Below are 16877 nucleotides of genomic sequence, written 5' to 3'. Positions count from 1 at the left end.
CTTTGGAATTGCAAAACCTTTACGTTGTTACCAGCTGATGGGTTCCCCAGTGACTGCAATCTTCGAGTTTTGATCAAAACTTAAAGAAAGAGCAATAACTAGTAATTTTAGAAAGTGTAAAGCAGCTGACAAGAGCGATACAATGCCACCGCAGCCCCTCTTGGATGAAGCAGCAAAAGCCACATAAGCATCTCTGGGGGCCGTTCCGCGAGCGAGGAGCGAGCGCTCGGTGCCGTAGGTGCTGTGGGAGCAGCAGTTCCCTGGCCAATGAGCTGGAATGCTCCGCGGGCACATGGTTTACGCCGCTCAAAATAACTTGGGACCTGCAAACTGACAAACGCGATCGCTCCGGTGGTGACAGGTCGTCCGGCTCCTCACAGCCATCCTCACAATAACCAAGGTTAACTTCCTTCGCTCCATGGACTCCGAACTGCTTCTGTTCCTGAGGACCTGAAGGATTCCCTCGCTTCCGTAGCTTTAAGCTCGCACTTCTGGATAATTGTCGCCGCTACTGACTGCCAGGTTTGGGCAGCAACATCTGGAGGAACTGAAAAAGGTAATCTCTCAACTTTAGGTCGGGATACATTTTGGTTTTGCAGCAGCGTAGAAGAGTTTGATGAGCATGTATATTTGAATGCTAATTATAGCTGGTAAGGCATACACAGGGGACAAATAATTTTTAAAGTGACTGGTTTAAATTATGCTGGGGCATGTGCATTGCAGGGAAAGAGAAACAGTGTCCTGCAGCATTATAAAGGATTTGAATAGCGCTGGTGGGCTTCTCAAAATCCCTCGGAGCCAGTCTGACTGCTCCAAAGAGTCAACAAGATTCTAATGACCTGAAAAGTTCCTTGTGGGACCGTGTTCTTCGTCCTGCTTATCTTGCCTCCACGTTCTGAAATATTTGTGTTCTGGGTATTCAGCCTTAAACAAAATTGCCATAATCTGGAATTCCTTCTTAAGCAAAATCAAACCTAATTTAACAAGGTCCCCATAGTTAAATGCTTTCTATTTATTTATTTATTTATTCTGTCATGTAAAATGACCCCTGTGCTATATTTAGTGCAGGGAGATCTGCTCTCTGGATTAATGTACACAACAGCTGCAGAAACAGTCCTGCTAGAAGGGCATAGCTCTCACCCTTGAGCTCTCACTATCTCCCTTGCTCTCTTTCTCTCTCTCAGAAAAGTATTTGACTGTCAGTAGCAAATGTTTGGCCCAATATATTGCAACATTAAGCAGTAATCAGAAGCCCATATTTAGTTTTATCAAATAATATGCCAACGATTGACAAGAGAACAGAGTAGCTCTTGAGAGTATGTCAATAGGACATTATACAAATTATGCTAAAGACACTGATTACTTTATCAGTAGCTCTGTTTTGGTCATGAAGTTTACATTTGTGAAGATGCTCTAGAATTTAAGAGTGAAAACAAAATCAGCAAATGTTAATGGTACGAATTCATAAACTTCAACTCTGCTCTTCTCCCTCTCCTGCACTTCCTGAAGGTTCCTGAGGTCAGGTTATTTCTTTTCGTCTGTCTTTTTTTTGTGGGTTTTTTTCAAAAACAGCTAACAAATTTAAACAGCAATAGCAAGCGTGTTAGTTCCTGTAGCTGAGCAGAATGATATTTACATATTGAAAATTATTTCTGGTCAATTCAGGAGTTAGTTAGGTCTTGCATTTGCCAGAGTACCAAACACAAAGGGGAACTGTGTGCTCTGTGCTGATTTTTTTACTCCTGTGCATTCTTTAGAGATTTTACAGCAGGTCTTGCTGTGGTACTGAAAGAATGTTTCTCATCAACAGCTGCTGAGAATTAGCAGTCCAGGTATATTTGCTCATAAATACAACATTAAGAGAGTTTGTTAAAAATTTACACAATACCATAACTGCAATTGGGCAATGCAATGTCAACTGTAACTTAAATAACTGGGGGGGGAGGGGGGAAGAGAAAAAAATCAGTTTACTTTTCTGTTTAAAACTTCACTGTTTTAGTGCTTGTTTTCATAAACAGGAGTAGTCTAAGGGATGGGAAAATTAATTCCGCCTAATATAAATCTCATTTAAACATTGTAGTTTAAAAATATGATTCAAATGTGAAAGCTTTTATGTTACAATGTTCTGAGGGAAAGCCAATGAAAAGGCATAAAAAGGACAGAACAGTGAACAAAAAGAAAGAAATACTATGAGGAAAGGCTTGTTGCCTGTTAGTTATATTTTTTCATTGAGGACTTCTGTATGTACATTCAGCATCAAATTGTGGATCTCTGCTGCATCTTTTTTGGCCTTTCATATAAACTTTTTCCCATGTGGGCAATCCCTGAAGGAAACTGGACTATACACATTACTTGAATCGACAAAAACTTGTCCTACATTACAAGCACTTAAAGTACACCCAGAACTTGTCTTGACATCAGAGGTCTGGCTGCACAGGTGGTTGGGAGAGGAGGATGGAGAAGCATCCCAGGGAGGCCTCAAAGACAGCCATCACCTGTCTTCGTGTCTGACCTTCTAATTTAAAAGTCAGCTTCAATTTATTTGTTTCAATTTGATGTTATATGGAGTTCCTTTAGGAGATTGTTTACCTTGCAGTTCAAGCAGATTCACTAAGGAGGCAAACAGAGCTTGAGACATGGCATAAAGGGTCTCAGTTCTCATTTTGAGAAGTATTTGGGGACAATATTAATTATGAAAAAATTAAGACTTTTTGTGATCAGAGTAAAAAAAAATTCATTATGTGAGAGTATGAAGGAAATGTTGAAAAAGTTAGTGAGTGTTGAACGTGCTTTTTCCCTGAAGCAGAGTTCAGAATTTTCTACTGCTTAGGGTGTCCAATACTGTAACAGTGAGGCCACGGGCCAGGGCAAGACTCCAAGTGCACACAGGGCTCTTGCAGTGTCTGTTGCAGAGTAACTTGGAGAAAGGATTTATCCCATCCCATTTCAGAGGGATTTTGTTTCCATCAGAAGTTGTTACACTCCTGAGCCTGGAGGCTCTCTATTTTCCATATTTAATCACATTACTTGGAAATGGGAGTTTAGTTATCTGACTCATTACAAGGAACGGAATTCAAAACCACTAATGTGTCTAAAACAGAAAAGTACACCCCCTTCTTGTACACAGCTTTCCAAACACAATTTTAAAAATATCTTACACTCACACCCCCAAACACACACAGAACTGCTAATCTTAGTCCTCTGCTCCAGCCTAACCTTTCCTGTGTCTGGAGTCTCAACGTCTGTCTCGCAGCAGCTACAGCTTGTCAACAGGCAGTAAGGAAAATGGTGACAATGGCAACTGCTACATGAGAATTCCTGCAAGCACAGGAGAATGTGATTGTGATCATCAAACACCTGCAAGGCAGACCACTTGAGTCATCTCTTAGCTTGTTTTTCACAGCCTGTAATCATACAGTTGAAACACTCCATTACAGTCTGTAGGTAAATGCAATTTATGTGCAATTAAATTAATGGTGAAGTGGATATAGCCTCTGATATCTGCTAAACTTCCCAATTTCTGACTGAGCTGCTGGGCACACAGTGTCTTGCTGTGTAAAGGTAATAAAGGTGCCTCGATGCAGAGCAAGAAGCAGCAGTTTGAGAGCTGTTCTGGTGCTGGGTTTCATACAAAAGCACTCTCAGTAAAAGTAATGATAGTTTGAAAAGCTAAGACAGGAACAACATGTATTGACCAGAATTTCTAACTATAGCTGAAAGCCAAAGATGTTCAAATACTTTTTGCATTAAATCTGCTATTTACATATAACCTGTTTATTATGACACAGAAGGGGAGTTTGAAAAAACATCTTCAGGCCATCAAGCATTTGAAGCTCTCTCTCACCAAACAAAACAGAGATAGATCAGACATATCTGGGATTCCCTTCAGCTTTGCTGAGATTTCACTAATGCTGTTTTCTTAGAAAAAGCTCAGGTTCTTTCAGTGATGACTCAGCAATGAGTCTAACAAGCCTCAAACAAGAGGAAGTGAAAGTGTTTGGTGTTATGCTGTGCAAGATCCTTGCAGTGCAATTTTCCTCCCTTCCATGTAAGGATTTTCGGGTCAAACCACTGCCAAAACAAAGAGTGGGAACTAATTCTAACTTTGTGAATATTTAATCCTAAGGATCACTTGGCTAATAAGAGAACATTGCCATAAATATGGGCTCTTGGAAACTCAGTTGGCTAATGGAAACTGAATTAGTAGATGGAAGAAGTTCATGGAGTTAGTTTTGTTCATGGCATCCTTCGGTGCCTCTTAAGATAAGGGGTGCCCAAGGTGACTCCTTGTGTCCCATGAAAGCAAAAAATGTTGCCCTCAGTGCACTGGTTTGGTGCTGTAGGTTATGAGCCAGTCAAGAGCAGAGAACTGCAGGCTGCTGGAATCAGTCATCACATTTTCCACTCTAAATAACACTAGTTTAGAAATATTATTTGTAATTAGCACTGCAATTCGTCCCCTTGATAAGGATTCATCACAACATTTCTCCAGTCAGCAAAATAACTGGTGCTTTCATTGACACCACAGACACCTACTGTGTTTTTACTAGAGTTTGTCCTTCTTACTGCTTGCTCAACAGAGTTTTCTGCAGTTATCTGCACTTCTCTGCTCAACAGAGGCATCTGCAGTTCCTGCATACATTTTGCCAGCTCCATGACCTGGTGTGCTGTGCTGCTGCCCAGTGCCAGTGTCCTGTGCCACTGCACACAGGGATGGTTTCTCTGCTGCTACAAAGACAGTTCTGTTCCGAAGCCCCAGTCAGGAGAAGTTAAAGGGAAGGCTCAAGACATGTCGAGGCCAATTCTACATCTCAGTCTAAACAAAGAGAAAGACTGAATTCAAGATCTTAAGTTTGAAGCTTAGATTCCAATTTTGGCTATAGAAGGGCTAAATTATTGCTAATTATCATTAGTCAGATCTGTAATAGGATAGTTGTTCCTCTGGTCATGCCTTTTCACTCACAAAAAAGATGGCTTAATAGATATTTGAGAAAATATATTGAATTCAGCCTTATGCCATCTAGCCCAGAGACCCTCTCAGCTCTATGCTTGGTCTCCTTTGAGTAAAAGCTGTTGTTCCCTGACTGTGAAATGTAAATGGCTCAGCTTACCCAGTGCTTCCCTCATCATCAGCCCTCTGTAGTCCTTGGATAGTACAGATCCTTGTAGGAAAAGGAAAAAAAAGGGGGGAAAAAAAGAAACCAGACATCTCTCAAGGCATGAGCAAGGCGGAATTAATGGGATTCCCTGGTAGCCTAACAGCAACATTTGCTGAAACTTAACACTTTCCATTTAATTAAAAATACCACATAATTCAAAATATTTTAAAAATTCAGTAGCCAAGCACTGCTACATTTGACTAGAACCCAACTTCTTCCTTACTAAAAACAGAATTAAAAAGTTATCTTCTACTCAAGCTGAAAATAGGGAAGAGTTAGATATAAAATTCTGACTGAAATGTTTAGGGTGAGCTCTAAAGAAAAGTGACTCTCTAAGTAGTAAGAATTTGGCATCCGATTCATTTTCATGGATATCTTGCTTCCCAACACAAGAAGGAGAATTCTGCTCCCTTCTACCTCTTCTGCTTCAATGGGCAGAAGGAAGGAAGCTGTTCCAGGTCCTTTGCTGGGGAACTGGTTTTCTCCTTTTACTATCAGACAGTGGCTCCTTCACTGCACCTTTTTTTTTTTCAAACTAGAATTATAAAACTATTTTGCCAATCTAAACACATCTTTGACAGTATCTCGTTATATTGCAGTAATACTCCTTAAGCAAATTGGCAGAAATTATTTCTTTTGTGTTTCAATGCTTTGTTCAAAAGTCAAATAGAAGATATGCAAGACCCAGAACAAAGTCTCAAATAACCACACTGAACAAACACTTGCTTTATAAGGGTTACCTGCAGAAAAGCTGCACTGTGATAAACGACCTCTGTTCAAATATACATAGCACTTAAATGAGAAAATCAAGCAATATCTGTACAACAGAGGAAAATAAAACCCTGAGTAGTCTCAGTTGGATAATTTTCATATATTCTTTCAACAAAATCATTCTTTAAGTTCATTTGACTTCAGCAGGTTTTGATCACACATCCTTCCCTACCTGCCTTTCCTCCTTAGTGTGTCCAGTGTTCTCTAAAGACCTGTATCATCTTTTTTCAGTGTCTGATGGCCTTTACAAACACTGAGGTGAACCGAGGATGTGCCACTCTGAAAGAGTGGCCAAGAAATGTAGCAAGTTAAACTTTGCCACCATGTGAAATATGCACTTCTCCAGCCCTATAAAATACAGCCTTCCACTGTGGCATCTAAAGCTGCAAAGAGCTGGATGGTATAATCCAGGTTAGAGGGGTTAGCAGGGAGCTGCATCCCGCAGGAGAGAATTCTGGGAGGCTGCACATCCTGTAACATCCCGATAAAGCACACACTGCTCTCTTCTTGCAGGCTCAGCCAGCAAAAAGAAGGGGCAGAGGAAAGAGCTGCTTCTCCCCTGGCTCTGCTTCTCCCCTTCCGATTTTCAGCAGGGGGGAGGCCCCTGTTACAGGGAGGCTCCAGGGCTGCACTTCATTCGTGGCACAGGTCTCACTTCCAGTCTGTAAGCGCCCTATGTTAGAACGTATTTCAGCCCTTTGGAGTTGAAACTATAGCTTTAGCTGTGACCTTTACAGCACATAGTATGTGATCAGCACATAAACAAGCTAATCTAACCCCTTAACCATATTCTGCTTCAGTAAGATGGCACAGCTGCCTAAGAAGTTAAAGCTGAGCAAGCAAAAGTAGTATCCACGGAGCAGGAACTTTAAGCCTCTTTGTATTCTTAAGAGGTTAAATTACAAACTCTGTCCAGTCACGGAACAGCTTACAACATTATCTCATGTGGGCTTCCCAAATCAGTGTTCTCTATGTGCCACAGCTTCACTGAAATGCTGTGCCAGACTATTTAATGCCAAGTGTTCAATTAGGATCGCAGACTCTGGTTCACTTGCAGGGACTACATTGGGTGCTTAGAAGCATATAATTTATATGGCATTTTATTTATTATTTTTTTACAGGCAAGAACTTAGCAATATTTTGGTTGGGTGCCTTTGTAGTCTTACTGATTTTCCCTGTTTAATATTCCAAAAACAAAGCAAAATCAATAAATCTAAAATGCCAGATATTTACGTAAGAAAAATAATTTCTATATAACAAATCGAAGAAGAATATAAAGAGTTTAAATTGGAGCTTTCTTTTTTGTAAATAAGGAACAAGGGCTGTCACTCACGTTCCAGGATGAAATGTTGCAGCAGTACGAGATATTATCAATTCATTTTTTTTTACCAGCTTTTTTCCAGGGACAACTGTCCCGCTAGAAAAGCCAAAAGCCTTTTACAGCAGAGAGACCTTTTTTAATTTTCTTTCTCTGGCAACTTCAGCAGTTACATAAGGCTATGAATGGAAATGGCCAATGCCAGGGCATGGATGTTCCCTTCTCTTGATGCCACGACACAAACAGAACCCTCTGCAGTGCGACAAACCAGACACCTTAGAGCAGGAATATTTGAAACCATCACAGCAAGACTCGCCAGGCCATAAATGAAGCAGGAGAGAGATAATAAGTACCGCATATTCTGAGAGACTGATCCAGTAAATAGTCATGCACTTGCTTCAGTATCTGTGAGATAACAGCTCTCTGAAAGGTGGTAAAGGGCAGACATTTGTCTTCATACTTAGGCCACCTTAAGATGAGTGTGTTAACAGGATGCCTGAATCCCTCTGCTTTCATAATGGCTCTTGTGGAAATGAAAGGGATAATATTATGCAGACCTACTTGCTTCAGTATGGAAAGGGATTCTTTAGCTTTGCTTATCAAGCATGCAGGTTAAGTATAGGCTTTCTAATACAGTCTTCTCATGTGGTATATTTTTCAGAATCAGGATGACCTAAGGTAATGATTTTGAAAACCCTGCAGTACAAATGATGTTTGTATCAAATCATGACATAGTTCTTTACTTTAAATAGCTTAGAAATAATGATGACTTTAAGAAGGTATAGAACATTTAGCACCATTACCGCCTCCTATAATGCAATATCTTTAGGAGTTTTAAATGAAAAATTGTCATTATTGAATATTTTTGGTTTTTTTCCTTCCTCCTCATGTCCCTCAAATGTTTTTGAGGGTTCGTTTACTTACTATTGCAGTGCCTTTCAAGCTAAATTTACTTCATTTAAAAGTACTGTTATTCTCTCACAGCTTTCAGTCCCTGAAATATCCAACACTTCACCTGTCTGATGAGGTTGTTTCTTAGCTAAATTAGCTCCCTTGGTCAGACCACGGTGCTCATAATGCCAAGATCACGGGTTCCATCCCTGTACAGGCCATTCATGTAGGAGTTGGACTTGATGATCCTTGTGGGTCCCTTCCAACTCAAAATATTCTGTGACTATCTGAGATTTGACATTGAAACTCAGTTAACAGCTCTGTAGTTGAAGTTTTGCCTGGAACAGAGTAGAAAATACCACACTTGCAGTTCCTTCAGCTATGTGAGGCTACCTACAGCAGAAAGTGATAAAAGATGAACTTCACTGGGTAAAGGCAATAGCATCTGGCAGTACGTACAGAAGCAGGCCTTTATAACAAGGCCATACTTACAATTACTTCAAGTATTACAAGTATTCAGTGCTCAGACACAGTTTGAAAATATTGTGTTCTGCTTTTCAAAAGCCTGTAATTGTGTGTTCAATCAAAAAATTTGCTACTGATAAGGTGTGGTCCTATCTGTCCTTTTTGTTGGCAGCATGCAAGACGACAGTTTAGAAACCTCAACTTCTATATCTCAGCTTCTGAGAGAGAGTTATTTAGCTGAAACTAAGCATCAAGGGAAGAGTGAAAGAAGCAGATCAGAGCCAGTTTCTCATAATTTCCACTATGGCAACACTTCTGGTGATTCAGATGAGGTAGCTGCTCAAGATGACCTTCCTGATCTCTCTGCCTTTTTAAGCCAAGAAGAGCTTGATGAAAGTGTAAACCTAGCAAGACAAGCTATTGATCAGAATCCACTGGAAACTAAACAGGATGAGCTTCAGGCACAGTCACAGCATCCTCCAGATCAGCTGAACAACCCGGGAAAACACAAACAAATGGCCCAGTCTACAGCTTTCAAAACATCAGACAACGGCCTGCACTCCAACTTTTGTCAGGACCATATCAGAAATACAAAGGGCTCCAAAGGGAGCTCTCAAGATCTGAAGAAACATCACCTCCCCTCTGAATCAGAATCCAAAAAGGAATTCCTAAACAAGGCAGCAGATTTCATTGAGGAGCTCTCCTCACTTTTCAAAGCTCACAACTCTGAAAGAATAAGACCCCGAACATGCAAAAACTACAGGAGCAAGATTGATTCCAAGAATAAATCTGCTCAAAAAGGTGGCTCTAGTCTGTCTCTCACATCAGAAAACAGAGAAAGGCTTTCCATTCCAGCATCTCAAGACTTGGAAAACAAAGCAGAAAAAACATTTGAACAAACAGATGATCAACAGGCAGCAAACTTGGAATCTGTTAATCAATTAACAAGTGCAGAGCTAAAAACAGAGTCAGAATCTGCATCTGTATATTCTGATGAGCCTATCGGACAACCACCACGCTTTACTCAGAAACTGAAGAGCAGGGAAGTTCCTGAAGGAACCAAAGTGCAATTGGACTGCATTGTGGTAGGAATCCCAGCACCTGAAGTCAGGTAAACATATTCTGCACTTGTCATTTTGTATGTCTGTAATGGTAGGTGTATGCCTACCTCTGTCCAGATATTTTGATGCATGAGTTTCAGTAATCTGCAGCAGAAATCTCCTGCTTACTAAAAACTGATTAAGAAAAAAAGTTGCTCTCTACAAAAGGTTGTATATATTTTCAGACAACGTATTTTGGGACATGTTACTTTCTTTGAATTTTAGAGTAATGCTTTTAAATACTGTGCTTCCTTAATTAAAAGAAAGTGTGGAGTCCATAGTGAGAAATGTTAGTTATCTTTATAGAAATCAAGCCTGACTGTGTAAACCAACTAAAAACACCAATGGCTGTGACACCTCGTGCTGATGCCTGAAGCTATCTGAGATGAGAGAATGTAGGATCCCAGAAACCAAAAACATCCACACATGAACGGAGAGGAAAGAAGGTCATTTCAGTTATTACACCAGTTATAACCAAAAGCAGCTCAGTTCTAATCCTGATTCTGACAAAGATTCTGCTGAGACCTTAGAAAAAACATTTCTGTTTGATCAAGTATAAGACACCCCTGTTAATTGTCACTTATTCATGATGGGTGACTGCTATTTCTGATATTTCTTTTTTCACCAATATCTATGAGGATTTTGAAAGTCAAATAAGTAACACTTGAAAACATCACCGGAGATGAAAGGAAATGGGACAAAGGTACACACATCAATTACATCAATGAAATGAGAAACAGATTACTCTAACTTTTAAATTTATCTTCAAAATTCTTAGATCTCATCAGCATTTCTATATCTAAATTTGTTCACAGAGAGCTCATTAGTCAAATTTACCTCTCTCTTACAGTGGTGGAATCATATTTCCTTTGCTGGGACTGTACCAATCCAAAAGAAAGGAAAACTCTGTCCACCTTTTAGAGATGTACTATACATATTTGCATCCTAATATCTGAAGTATCACACATAGATACCCTTAGTCAAGGTAGCTGCCTATTCTTTTATAGGCATTTTAGAAATCTGTGTTGCTTCTCTAAATATTGAAAAGAACTGTCTGCACCTTCAACATCTAATGATTTGGACCATTCACAGATGGTCCATATTTTCTAACTGCACTTCTACTGCAGTCAACACCTTTTATCATCTTTCTTACCGAACTAATAGGCACAATCATCAAATGAAAACTGTCTCAATGTCCAAATATGGATGCCCCAAAGATTTTTGTGGTAAAGAATCTTTGTCTTCCTCTCCCTTGGATTTCTGGCACACCAGCTGCTAATTTTTCAGAAGGAAAAAGCATTTACAATGCACCATTAATTACATAGGAAGAAGGATCTACAAGTGAATCCACTTGTTATGGACATCTTATCATGGAGGTGTGAAGTTGTCCAGTCCATGGGATCCATGGACTGTGACTTCCAGACTGTATTGCCCCACTAGTGCCTTCAGTAGGTTCTCAGTCCCTAACAAGACCTTGACCTGTGGTGCTAGACAGGGTCTTTCATGCATGATAGGAATGTGAACTTCCAAAGGACTAAATGATTTTTTTATAGAAGAGGAATCCCCTCTAAAGCTGGGGGAAATACATTGTTTGGGAAAAATATAATTTCTACTGCGTTTCATGTCTAAACTCACTGCTTTAATTAACAGTTCTGAGGCATTCCCTTGGTGGAGCTTATGGCATTACAAATGCTGTATTATGCTCAGCCCTTAAACTCATAGAGGATTCCAACTAAAAGAGAAAACAATCCCAGAACTTCGGAGTTTTTTCTTAGAAAACAGACAGAAAATATCATCATCCCCTAGATATTTGCAACACTTTCTGAACACTTCGCTTGCATATAAAGACTTTGAGACTTGTTTCTCCAGGTATTTGCCTTGATAAAACTTTTTGATATTAAAAATGTCAGTAGGATCCCTGGATATGATAAATATTTTTTTCCTCTCTCATCGCACATAGTTTATAATGCAAAGAAAACAAGTGAAATAATCTTCTCTTATGTGTATAGACCTGTAGACAAACTCAAGCTGGCTTTCTTCATATTCAGAACAGAATTCAGAACAGAATAGAAACTGAATTGCTTGTTTACAGACTGTACTCTAGTGCACAATGTTAATTTTATTTATTTCTCCAGAAGGCCACAAGCACAGCTCCTCATGATCGTGCTGTTGACACACATAAAACTAACAGGGTGTTCCTGCCATCTTTAGGTGTTTAACAACTATCTGAATTAGAAGCTGACACTACAAAGTCACTGAAGCCTTGCAAGGGCAGATTGGAGAACCCAGGAACAATGGTTCAGCCAATGGATTATTCAGGGATGACCAGAATGCCTATACACCCAATTCAGGGACCACTTGATTGCACAGAAAAGGATGATGGGTATCTTTGTAAATTGGAGCTATTTTTGTCACAGCAAAACTGAAGTTTCTCATCGAGATTTCTATTTCAACAATTGATTTTTTTTTTTCGTTTTTATAAATAAAACAAGCTACTTATGCAAATGACAGTCAATACAGGAGCTTCAAAACACTTCTATAGAATAAGCATCCACCAGATGCAGCAAAATAGGGGCGGGGAGAAAAAAGCCCCATAGGGAAAATCAGTGCCAAGAAGGAAAGCTCAAGGAAAAGATCAGGCTCGGCTTTCAGTTTCACAATTTAAACCAAGAAATAAAAGATAAATCACAAGGAGTAACTCCGAACTCTCTCTCCCCTTGTGTTTGTGTGCGTGTACGTACGTGCTGTATTATGGAGAAGGCTGGGAATGTTCGTTGCTTGAACAGTTTCCTGATCACAGTTGTTTGTTAACAAAACTTTTGTCCTGTTCATCCAAGATTCTTTCAACTCCACTAACGTGTAGGAGTAACACTAAGAAAGGGTGTAAAAAATATCACTTGCCTGAGTGATAAATGTTCCCATGCTTCCAGTGATCTTGGCCTTTTTAGTCACTGTTATAGCACAAGGAAACCAGAAAATATAATGTGCTTTGGCGTATGTGTTCCATTAACCTTGGAGACCACAAGAATGCAGGAATTTTTCACTAAAAATAGAGCTCGTCTTTGATCTGCTGTGTAAAGCTTCCAAAACAGTGAAGGAGGCATCTTGTTAGCCATAGTTGTGGAGCTGTGACCAGAACCAGGCTCAGAACAGGCAACTGTCTTGCTTTGAGGATAACAGTTTTCCAAGGTTTGTGGTGAGTTAGTTCTGTATCTGTGGAGGAGGACAAGGAGAGACAAATTCTAATAAATAAGAAATAAAAATATCATCAGTCCCAGTACAGGGCTGACTGGCAAGGTAGTAACTGATGAAAGAAAGCTTAATCATCTTTGACTTAAAATAGGCTTCCTAGCCACAGAAAGGAATCCAAGGTGCATATATTAAACACAATTGCAATGTAAAAGTGGTACTGTGGGAACCCAGAGCATTCTGAAACAAGAACAAGATTCAACAAGCTCTGTCATGTAGTTACTCAGTCAACACTAGGAGCAGTCAGATGGTTCAACTGATGTAATGGGGATTATAAGAGAAAAATTAGAGATCTGAGATTCAGAAAAAAGCTGATCACAGGGATGGAAAGGACTGGAAATATGAAGGGCAGATACTATGTTTGAAAGCAAGACAATACAAAACCAAATTAATGTAAAAGATGGTGAAAATGACAATCATGATGGATCAGGGCCGAAATATCATTGGCAATGACAAAGCATTATAATTCACAGGCACAGTAGGTAACTATGTAGCATGTATGAGGGCTCACTGAGGGACAGAAGATTGAATGAAATTTGGAACTGATATGAAATATCAGATATATGGAAAGTTAAATCCTGCCTGGCTGAATACAGAAAGACCTGTTCAACTGCTTTTTAAGATAACTCGGCCTTAGTGTAACAAACCCACAAGTCTGAGGAAGCTTGTGAAACCTACCTGTCTAGAAGTTTCGGTGAAATGTTACCCATTTTTCACTCTCATCAGCTGAATGCAGTGACACAGAAGAGATGGGCAAAGATTATTACCATAGTTTGTGCACCTCTAGGTAGCTCAAACTTTAGCTCACAACAAAAGAGCACTACTACAGTTATGGATGATTGCTTTACTCTGACTATACTGTGGGTCAGAAATAAGCATTAAAGAGAAATGTGTAGCATATTTCCAAAGTGCCAAAGGTTTGATGACCTCCCTCTCATGCTTCCCTCTCCAGCCCTGTTTCTGTGTCAGTAATGGTAGGTGTGACAGTCACTCCTCTCTGTGAGGAGAGCACTCCTTTTCCCCTCAAGTTCAGAGGTGCCTACATTTTTCCAAACGGTTTGGCACATCACTCCTAGGTTAATTTTACTTATAAATCACATTGCATGGTTTGGCATACACAGCTATCCTGGAAGTGTCATGAGGATTTGATGTTCTAAAAACAGGCTGCATGTCATAAGGTTTCCATGAAAACATTCTTTAACGTAGCCACACAAAGCTTAAAAAGTGCATTTTAGTGCTCTTTTGTTTGAGGAGACCTGCAATTAATCACTGATTTTTAGAGGCTCTGAAGCCACACAAGATGAAGATATTTCTTCCTGGCTGCCAGATGAAAACCTTTATCTGGTTTAGCGCTCCAAGCCTAGAGCCCAACTCCTCTTACATGCAACTCCAGTCACGTCAATGGATCAAGCCCTGGGATGAATGTGGCCCAGTGGATGTGCTCCATGTGCAGCTCCCTGGCGTGAGGAAGCTATCGTTGCAATCCGTGGCAGGAATGAAATGTCAGTGACAGAGGCTGTTGCTACTTCAGTCATGCCACGCATCTCAGTGTCAGAACTCCCCTTGGAACTGACATTTCGCTGCTACCACGTACAGCGTTTTCGTGGTAAGTATAGAACCAAATGTTAACAGGCAAGAAGTAGATATGGCCACACCAAAGATTTACATGAAGATTAACTTCACAAGAGACAATTGCTTTTCATTTATAAGCATTGCAAAGAGGTGACATGCATGTAACATGCTCTGCGTCTCAACCTAATCTCAAAGTATTTGAACATTATGCTGAAAATAGTGACTAAGGAACACACTGCTTAGGAGAACTAAACACAGGTTTGAAACAGGAGTTTATTCCTGAAGTTGTAAATCACTTATGTTGCAAGTTTGGGACTAGTGAAATGAAAAACTAACTGCAAAGCATAGTATTAACTCAATCCTGCTTCACTGTTTGTTTGAGTCTACTACTCACGTACTACTACAATAATTGGACAAATTAGCTTACATGGTGGTTTTAAATTTGCTTGTAGGAAAATAGAATTGTGCCTCACAAAAGCATGCCATACAGACTTACCTCTACACAAACACGACAGGTTAACTGGAAAAGCAGTAGTAACACAAGGAGTTTTACCTTACTGGTGATTATTATCACAGCATTTTGTGCAATGTGTTTTGCTCTCTGTGTCACTTCAGTGAGAACCACATTTAAGCGGACACAAAAATATAATATCGCTCTACTATGTAAGTTATTTTAATAACTTCTGGAAAGATGCTGCTGAAAATGGGATCAAATTCTAGAAGCCGGGTATTCTCTTTAATACTTATTCATATCTGCTAAAGCTAACATGCTAAAACAAGGCTACAATATAAGGCAGAGGCATGAGGTAGGTGTATAAAAAGACATGAGTAAGTGCTGTGACTCACGTCCCAAAGTACACAGTTGCCTACATGAATTACACACCTCAAAGGCAGCTTGTACATTCATATACCAAATCTGTGCTTGTAGTCATAAAACTGCATGAACCTTAGGTCTTCTCTCCTGGTAATGTAACTATTTTCAATTACCCCCAATTGCAAATCTTCAAAACAACAGTAGAATAAACCATATTGTAGATAGAATGTACCTGATATGTCTAATGTTTCTAATTATTAGTGGGGAAAATAACAGATTTGGGAAAGTCATTATGAGCAAAGTTTAAACTAGGTGTAGCTGTTCCTTCTGTTTGAAGAGGTTTCTTTTAGAGCATCTGACAGGACTGTGACAGAATATGAACACTACAGCTCAATCAGAAAAAGTTAGAAAAAGAATTATTTCTAAAGGAAAAGTATTTTGAATGGAAGCGTAAACCAGTTCTTTCAAAATAAAGATTATACAAATAAAAAGTAGTATTTTCAAACTAAATATTATTGAAGAACCATACAGTCTAATCTACTAGAAAAACAATGGTAATGGTACTGAGACAGTGAAATCCTTTAAAAAAGAGGTAGTTTGTAAAGAATCATTTTAAGACCTGTGATTTCACCTTCTAAAAATTATTTTTAGGTGCTGCTTCACACCTGCTGAAAAAAGTCAAAGAGAATGGTAGATAAAAGCAAAGATAAAAAGATAAAGAGAATGGTTACATACTCCAGAGAAATAAATGAATATACATACATGTATATATTCACTCTGTTCTTACATTCTCCCCTAAGTGTCTGCTTTTGGCCACTGCCAAGACCTCATGCTGGGTGAGGTGGATCTGTGGTCTGACACAGAGCACCCAGTAAGTTCTTCCCCATCTTTTGACATGTGCCAGCTCACCTGGCACCCTAGGAAATGTGCTGCTGTTATTACTCCCTTTTGTATGAGGACAGCTGTCTCCTAAATTTCCAAAGGTGCTGCATGTTGTACGGGTTTGGTTAATATCCAGAACTCTGTTCGCATCTGCACTGCGAAGAATCTCCAAGGAGTTTCACTGAGCTGTGACAAGTAGCATGAGTGGCTGCTGAAAGTTACTCTGCAGTAAAGTGCTGTCCTGGGCAGAGTATCCACTGACAGAGCATCCCTCAGAGCATCTCATTTTGCCCACCAGAGTGGGAGAAAACCTAGCAAATGAACTATGTTGAACCTTAAATGGCCACCAGTTTTATCATCAGAAAGCCTTCGAACATTGTCATCCTAGTTGTCAAGTTGTTTGCATTGATAAACAAAATTTCCTTAGTGGTGTGGCTCAAGCAAACATCTGTGGCAATTTAACATGCAGCTGTAGCCTCCTGACTGCCCAGTCTCTTCTTTTATGGTCATTAACAGTTACCAAAAGTGATGTATAGGAGAATCTGTACGGTTCAGTCATCCTCAATCCTTTATGTGGTGTCCTGGCACAAACCCATTTTCATTAGACCAGAAGTGGAGCAGCTGGGTCTGGGAATACATCTGAACCTGCCAGCCTT

At 39.7% G+C, this 16877-nt stretch overlaps 1 protein-coding gene across 1 annotated transcript in view; it reads left to right on the top strand.

Annotated features, from left to right (window-relative positions):
• Positions 1-296: 296 nt before the first annotated feature.
• Positions 297-16877, top strand: part of MYPN (myopalladin) — a 55549-nt gene continuing 38968 nt past the window's right edge. The window contains exons 1-2 of the mRNA XM_017826039.1: positions 297-556; positions 8777-9715. Coding sequence (XP_017681528.1) covers positions 8778-9715 — 938 coding nt within the window. The 5' untranslated portion in view covers positions 297-556; position 8777. The remainder of the gene's footprint in view (positions 557-8776; positions 9716-16877) is intronic.

This window comes from Lepidothrix coronata, unplaced genomic scaffold (genome assembly GCF_001604755.1).
Source record: "Lepidothrix coronata isolate B3197 unplaced genomic scaffold, Lepidothrix_coronata-1.0 Scaffold124, whole genome shotgun sequence".
Lineage (NCBI taxonomy): Eukaryota > Metazoa > Chordata > Aves > Passeriformes > Pipridae > Lepidothrix > Lepidothrix coronata.
This window is presented reverse-complemented; position numbering and strand designations above follow the sequence as displayed.